This window comes from Chanos chanos, chromosome 6, assembly GCF_902362185.1.
Source record: "Chanos chanos chromosome 6, fChaCha1.1, whole genome shotgun sequence".
NCBI classification, from domain to species: Eukaryota; Metazoa; Chordata; class Actinopteri; order Gonorynchiformes; family Chanidae; genus Chanos; species Chanos chanos.
This window is the reverse complement of record NC_044500.1, coordinates 484,119-492,500: the sequence shown is the minus strand read 5'-3', so window position 1 is coordinate 492,500 and position 8,382 is coordinate 484,119. Positions and strand designations below refer to the sequence as shown.

Here is an 8,382-nt window from a genome sequence, read left to right as displayed (position 1 = left end):
GACAGAGAGACTGCCCACTCACCAGGCCCTCAGACAGAGACACTGTCCACTCACCAGGCCCTCGGACAGAGACACTGTCCACTCACCAGACCCTCAGACAGAGAGACTGTCCACTCACCAGACCCTCGGACAGAGACACTGTCCACTCACCAGGCCCTGGGACAGAGACACTGTCCACTCACCAGACCCTCAGACAGAGACACTGTCCACTCACCAGACCCTCAGACAGAGACTGTCCACTCACCAGGCCCTCAGACAGAGACACTGTCCACTCACCAGACCCTCAGATAGAGACACTGCCCACTCACCAGGCCCTCAGACAGAGACACTGTCCACTCACCAGACCCTCAGACAGAGAGACTGTCCACTCACCAGGCCCTCAGACAGAGACACTGTCCACTCACCAGGCCCTCAGACAGAGACACTGTCCACTCACCAGGCCCTGGGACAGAGACACTGTCCACTCACCAGGCCCTCAGACAGAGAGACTGTCCACTCACCAGGCCCTGAGACAGAGACACTGTCCACTCACCAGGCCCTGGGACAGAGACACTGTCCACTCACCAGGCCCTCAGACAGAGACACTGTCCACTCACCAGGCCCTCAGACAGAGAGACTGTCCACTCACCAGGCCCTGAGACAGAGACACTGTCCACTCACCAGGCCCTGAGACAGAGACACTGTCCACTCACCAGGCCCTGAGACAGAGACATTGTCCACTCACCAGGCCCTCAGACAGAGACACTGTCCACTCACCAGGCCCTGGGACAGAGACACTGTCCACTCACCAGGCCCTCAGACAGAGACACTGTCCACTCACCAGGCCCTCAGACAGAGACACTGTCCACTCACCAGGCCCTGGGACAGAGACACTGTCCACTCACCAGGCCCTCAGACAGAGAGACTGCCCACTCACCAGGCCCTCAGACAGAGAGACTGTCCACTCACCAGGCCCTCAGACAGAGACACTATCCACTCACCAGGCCCTCAGACAGAGAGACTGTACACTCACCAGGCCCTCAGACAGAGAGACTGGAGAGGAGAGGAGAGGAGAGGAGAGGAGAGGAGAGGAGAGGAGAGGAGAGGAGAGGAGAGGAGGGTAGAGGAGGGTAGAGGAGAGGAGAGGAGAGACTGGAGAGGAGAGGAGAGGAGAGAGGAGAGGAGAGGAGAGGAGAGGAGAGGAGAGGGATATAGGATGTCTCATGAAAGAGGCCTGGTCATTATTTACAGAGTGTGTGCTCTGCTAATAGTCCTGAGTTAACAGTAATGCTCTGTGTGAGTGTGTGAGTGTGTGTGTGTATGTTGGTTAAAAAGCCGTGGCAGTATGTGTCAGTTACCTAAAGTGATAGAGTCTTGTCCCACGTATATGTCTGTAGCTCTGTCATCCCCTGAACACACACGCACACACACGCACACACACACACACCCACGCGCTGACAGAGAGGGACAAAAGAGCATACACACATGTACCCAGTGGGACGAGCTCTGTCACTTTTCCAAAAGTTTCACTGTGTGAAAAACAAGCTTGTTGACAATCCAATAACATAAAATAACATGTCATATGATGTTATTTATGTTATTTTTCATCACGTGAAGAACGCCGGTTAACCTGGCCGTTTTGAAACTGAGTGAAGCAGGCGTCTTAGACAAACTGAAAAACAAATGGTGGTACGATAAAGGAGAATGTGGACCAAAGGATTCGGGAAGTAAGGTCAGTGCCCATCCAAACCGTGCCAGGGAAACCAGTAAAACCATCACCCTGTGAGAACAAAAAAAGCCCACAGGATTTCCCATATTGCAGTGTGAGTGAGGAAGAGATTCTGCAATGAAAGGCGCATAATAAGTCTTGAATGATGTAGAGGAAAAAAGAGAAGAGATAAAACTGGTGCTGTGGTTGTGTTAATTAGTGTGTGTTCATAGAGAGAGGGAGAGAATCAGCAGTGTGTCAGGTTGTGATGGGGGCAGACTCTCTCTCTCTCTCTCACTCTCTCTCTCTCTCTCTCTCTCACTCACTCTCTTTCACTCTCTCTCACTCTCACTCTCTCAATCTCTCACTCTCTCTCTCTCTCTCTCTCTCACTCTCTCTCACTCTCTCTCTCTCTCTCTCTCTCTCTCTCTCACTCTCTCTCTCTCTCTCTCTCTCTCTCTCTCACTCTCTCTCTCTCTCTCTCTCTCTCTCTCACTCTCTTTCACTCTCTCTCACTCTCTCTCTCTCAATCTCTCACTCTCTCTCTCTATCACTCTCTCACTTTTTTCTCACTCTCTCGCTCTCTCTCTCTCTCTCTCTCTGTCCCCTCATGTCCCTCACACTACACTCCCCAGCACTGGCGCCCTCTGTAGTGCTGGAGTAGGATGGTCCTGCAGACAGTCAGACAGCCTGTGGAGGAGATGAATAGGCTGGATGTTGAGATATTTATGCTGCAGATGAGACTTGGATATTCTTTGCAAACAGTAATGTAAAATTCAGCAGAGTGATGTGAAAGCAGTCTAAACTTAACGAGTCTTTGAAATCAGAATAAAAACAGAACTGGACTGTGAGATTGACTGAACCGCTCTGATAGGCCTGCGATTAATGTTGTCATGGTAACCTGCTCCTGCAGTACACAGAGCTACAGTACTGTAGTTGTGTAGTTACAGTAGTAACAGTAGTATCTTAGTGAACATTGTAGCGTGGTTTTGACAATGCTACCATGTTTATTGCTCTGTTTAAGACAGAGAAGCAGCTTTGTGTTATATATTCAAATGTCATTATTCTAAAATAAAGTTATCATTAATCTATACAAATATCATTCCTGTAATCTCAAATTATCATTGATCTGCACAAACATCACTGTTCTAATGTAGAGTTATCATTAATCTATACAAACATGACTATTCTAATGTAAAGTTGTGATTGATCTATAGATGTCGATTGTGGATATGAAATCTACTTTGTTCCTTCCACTGCCTCACGTCTCTCTCTCTCTCTCTCTCTCTCTCTCTCTCTCTCTCTCTCTCTCTCTCTCTCTCTCTCTCTCTCTCTCTCATCCTTCACTGGCTCCCTCTCTCTCTCTCTCTCTCTCTCTCTCTCTCTCTCTCTCCCTCTCTCTCTCTCTCTCTCTCATCCTTCACTGGCTCCCTCTCTCTGGCTGTTTCTCTCATTCCCAGGATAAGAGTTCTCAGGCCCTGAGTCTCAGTAACGTGGCAGGGGTCTTCTACATCCTGGTGGGGGGGCTGGGTTTGGCCATGCTCGTCGCCCTCGTAGAGTTCTGTTACAAGTCTCGAGCGGAGGCCAAGCGATTGAAGGTGGAATCGGCTGAACTGAATTTTAGCCCCGCCCCCAGCCCAACCCAAAGCACCCAGAACTTAGCCACTTATAGGGAAGGGTACAACGTGTACGGCACAGACGCTCTTAAGATCTAGGGGTAGGATTTAGGGACTCCTCTTCTCGTAGGTGGGATGGTGATGGTGTCTTCTCACAATAGCAGCTCTGTTTATTTTTGTTGTTGTTGTTGTTGTTGTTGTTTTGTTTTGTTTTGCTTTGTTTTTATGCCAGGCCTCATGTGACAGCTTCTTATCTTTAGATTTCTGATTTTCTTTCTTTTGTTTTCGTTTTGTTTATTCTCTTTTTTTTGTTTTTTTTTCATTTTTGGGATGGGGGAGTTTCTGTTGAATACTTGTATGGTTTGGTATCTTCTCCAGAGTTGTCTGGAATAGAGATTTTTGGCAGACATGGCTCCCTTGGTTCTGTTTTGTTCTTTTGCCGCGGGTGATGGCGTGCGCTTCCCATGGCTTCTGAGTCGTAGACACCTGCATTCCTAACCAGGAAAACTTCTCACCTCCTGAGTGACATTCTCTGAACATTCTCTAAATTAAAGTCTGAAAAAGAAATCTGTATCCGTTGACCAATCAGCAGCACAGAGCACACTCTGAACTTTGTTTAGTCACACTGCAGAACAACAACTTTTTATTCCGGCAGAAATGACCTATTTTAAAGCGTCGTACAGTGTGAGGGTGAACGTTGATTGGACTGAAGTTATTCTGGTCACGGCACATGTCTCCTCACTAATGCCGTAGAGACACACTTTCATCATGAACATCAGCACTTTAGCCTCTGCTGAATGTGGGTTATTTTTACATTTTTAAAACTTAACATTAAAATGTTTTTCTGTCGACACTTTCACACCCCTTCCATTCAGCTCAGTCAATGTTAAAATGCAAAATGCCCTGAGTGAACAGCTCTATAGAGATGTATGGGGCTGATGTATGAGGAGCTATGTTATGGGGCTGATGTATGAGGAGCTATGTTATGGGGCTGATGTATGAGGAGCTATGTTATGGGGCTGATGTATGAGGAGCTATGTTATGGGGCTGATGTATGAGGAGCTATGTTATGGGGCTGATGTATGAGGAGCTATGTTATGGGGCTGATGTATGAGGAGCTATGTTATGAGGCTGATGTATGAGGACTCGATTGACTTATATGGCAGTGTGACTAAATTAAGTTGTAGTGAAAACACAGCAGGAAGGTCCTTTTGATTGGGAGTTTCTTGCTCAGAAAATGACTTTCTTTTTATTGACTTTCACATAAGCACTGCATGTTTCAGTCAGAAATGCAGATGTCTGACAACATCATGTCCAGAATGTGTGGTGATGCTTCTTGTGGCTTGATTTTGTTCTTCTTTGAACATTTATACCCATATTTTTATCTTTTGAACATTTTGTGGATGTGAATGTGTGTTGGTAGTGTTATTCTGATGTTGTTATGGATGTCATTTATGGGACGGTCCCTCCTCTGCTCCTCTTTCCTTTAGCTCACCTTCACTGAAGCCATGCGAAACAAGGCCCGGCTGTCAATCACGGGCAGCGTAGGGGAGAATGGGCGTGTCCTAACCCCTGACTGCCCCAAGGCAGTCCTCTCTGGCCCCTCCCTCCGACATGGTTCTGGATTGGCGGTGGTCTCCTCGGAACTCCCATGAATACCAAAAACACACAATGTGCCTTAAACTCATCGAAAACAAACTTCAGACAAATGACAGATGAACTATTATATCACACAAAGCCCAGAGCCTGCAGATGGGGACAGAGACAATGTGACAGATGCTTGGACAGGGAGTGTTTATGTTAAAGCCACAATGACTATCAAACACAGAGAAGAAGAGAAAGAGAGAATTAGAGAGAGAGAGAGAAGGATTTTAACTTCCTCTAAGAAGAGCTACATGAGCTGGTAAACAGGGCATAAAACTGCAGCCAGATTATTATGGATGTGTTTTGGGGTAAATATGTGTGTGTGTGTATGTGTGTGTGTGTGTGTGTGTGTGTGTGAGAGAGAGAGAGAGAGAGAGAGAGAGAGTTGGTATTATGTGTTTATAAGCCACTCTGCTAAATGTGTCCCTGAGTAACACACACCTCAGGTTGGGCACTATTAATCAGTTCCTCCTGCAGAGAAAGGCCTGGGAAAAAAAAATCATTGGATGACCAGAAAACTGTAAACGTGACTTATTGACTGTGTATATCTGATTTCACTTCTCTTTCCAACACTCATTGGCTGTAGTGTCACCAAAATAATGTCAGAAATCATAGAGTACGACTCCACACGCTGGACACAGCAGCCCCGGCTCTGACATCACAGTAGTAGTGTTAGTCATGCTGAGAGACACTGCTGTAGATTAACAGCCAGTCTGTCCTGGGCCGTCAGCCTCTGAACTGCGTTAGTCATGCTGAGAGACACTGCTGTAGATTAACAGCCAGTCTGTCCTGGGCCGTCAGCCTCTGAACTGCGTTAGTCATGCTGAGAGACACTGCTCTAGATTAACAGCCAGTCTGTCCTGGGCCGTCAGCCTCTGAACTGCGTTAGTCATGCTGAGAGACCCTGTTCTAGATTAACAGCCAGTCTGTCCTGGGCCGTCAGCCTCTGAACTGCGTACGTCCACGTACAGGAAGAAGCAGAGGCTTTCTCCAGGAGAAAAACCAAGGACACAATGCTTGCTTTTTAAACTGATGTAAATATCTCGTAGCAAAACAGGACACAACCTTTCTCTTTTGTAACCATCTTAGGAAATTAATAATTCATTGCAATAATGAACAGAGAGAGTGAGATTTAATTGTAATTAAGAAGAGATGTTTTATAAACGTACATATTATATAAGTAAATACGTAAATAAATCTCTAATAATCTTTAGAAAGATATCACTGCAATTAAACGCACCATCTTTACAGTTCCTGTCTTTTTATTTTGCTTTTTTTTTAACACTACGTGAACTTGTATTTCATTGTCCATGAATCACACACACACACACACACTGAAATCACTGTGCGTTCAGAACACACACACACGGTCACATAATCCTGGGGTTGGAACGACTCCGTTGGTTCTCACCACTATAAGATGGCACGTGTGGTGTTTTCTCTCTCGCCCTGTTCTGTTCCCACTTATATGTTATCTCCCCCTTTACTTGTAAAGACAACTTACAACAAATAAAATGCAAATATTTGTTTGTTTGTTTTTTCACTGGCACAAACCACAGTCAGAAATCCCACGTTAGCCCACTGTTTGACAGCACTAACACAATCAAATGCACACACGACTTTCGCACTTTGTTCAAGCACTAAACCATGTGTGTTTGTGTGAGGAGCTGTCCGAGGACCGGGCAGTACAGGGAGTGAGCTGGACTGATGAAGTGACCATACATTCGTTGTTTTGGTCCCACAGGGGTCTGATGTGATCCATTTCAAACAGAACTGTATCTGTGATTACTTCATGTGGTTCATGTCACAGTGAAATAAACACTATATTTTAAAGTCATATTTTGTAATGCGTGTTGATGTTTGTATATTGTATGTTGACTGCCATGTACAGTCCAGTCAAATGCACAATACACGTCTGAGACATAAACTGACGACGCTGAAACACTGGAGCCAGAGCCGTCTCCCATCACGCTGACCTGTGACCTGTGACCTGTGACTGCGTTTGAGATGAGCAGTAGCACATAGAGATTTCTGACATTTCACAATCTCCCAGCATCTATCAGACCAGCCTCAGGAAAACTAACAGCAGAGAATGAAATGTGTATTTACAGTTAAAAACATTTTACAGAAACAAAACTGACCCCATGTTCAGTGGTTTTGTGCTTGGACACATCACTGCTGTATTCATAACCTGTTATAACTGTCATTACTGTATTTGCAAACTGTTATGACTGTCACTGCTGTAGTCCTAACCGGCTGAGCATCTGTTAGAGAGGGTTATAACCTGCTGAGCATCTGTTACGGAGGGTTATAACTTATCTCACAAATCTGATTTACAGAACACTACCATCCATGTCCCTCTGTGTAAAATGAATGCACCTTTTCTCCAGTTTGGCCACTAAACTCTACAGAGGTGGTTGCCTGCACAGCTCCCAGGCTACAGATCTAAGATAAACTGCCAACAACAAACAATAAGGTAGAAACCTGCCATCTGTGTTTGACCCCTCACCTCTGGACTAGCCAAAGGGTAACTGTATTGTTTGCCATGACCATGTTCACAATAGTGGTCTCCTGTTCTGGCATGAACAACTGGTGTCTTCCACCATGGCCTGGTCGTCTCTCAGTTCTGCAGAAGATACAAGAATATGATTTGACTGGTTACAATATGCTAAAATATTTTTTTCTTTTTCACTATGAAATGACATTACTGTACCATTGGCCAACAATCACTGAGTAACATAGACCTACTGATATGTCAGACTGCAGTATACTACAGTATACATACATAAAGAGCAGTAACATAGACCTACTGATATGTCAGACTGCAGTATACTACAGTATACATACATAAAGAGCAGTAACATAGACCTACTGATATGTCAGACTGCAGTATACTACAGTATACATACATAAAGAGCAGTAACATAGACCTACTGATATGTCAGACTGCAGTATACTACAGTATACATACATAAAGAGCAGTAACATAGACCTACTGATATGTCAGACTGCAGTATACTACAGTATACATACATAAAGAGCAGTAACATAGACCTACTGATATGTCAGACTGCAGTATACTACAGTATACATACAGTTGCGGTCGGAAGTTTACATGCACTCATCATGGACATGAATGTCATAGCAATATTGAGCTTTCAATGATTCCTTTGAACTGTTCCTTTTTTGGGGCAGAATGATTGTACAACATACATCTTTAATAGAAAAAAAACAAGAATATGGTGCACAAGTTTTAATTTATTCTGGGTTTTCTGAAATCAACACAGGGTCAAAATTATACATAAAGGGTCAAAAATATACATACACTCAGTTAGATTATTAATGTAATGGTGCTGAAAATTCCAAAATATCTATTAACTTGCCATGGCCAAGGCCTCTTAACTTCCTGTTAGTGATCATGATTGACTACAGCTG

General features: G+C 44.8%; 1 protein-coding gene across 2 annotated transcripts in view; it reads left to right on the top strand.

The window, feature by feature from the left end:
• The window catches only part of gria4a (glutamate receptor, ionotropic, AMPA 4a), an 84,654-nt gene extending 79,696 nt beyond the window's left edge, over positions 1 to 4,958 (top strand). The window contains exons 14-16 of one of the 2 annotated variants that reach the window (XM_030778656.1): positions 1,597 to 1,711; positions 3,148 to 3,285; positions 4,794 to 4,958. In XM_030778656.1, the coding sequence (XP_030634516.1) occupies positions 1,597 to 1,711; positions 3,148 to 3,285; positions 4,794 to 4,958 (418 nt within the window). The remainder of the gene's footprint in view (positions 1 to 1,596; positions 1,712 to 3,147; positions 3,286 to 4,793) is intronic. The other variant, XM_030778654.1, reaches the window with a different exon arrangement.
• Positions 4,959 to 8,382: the final 3,424 nt, after the last annotated feature.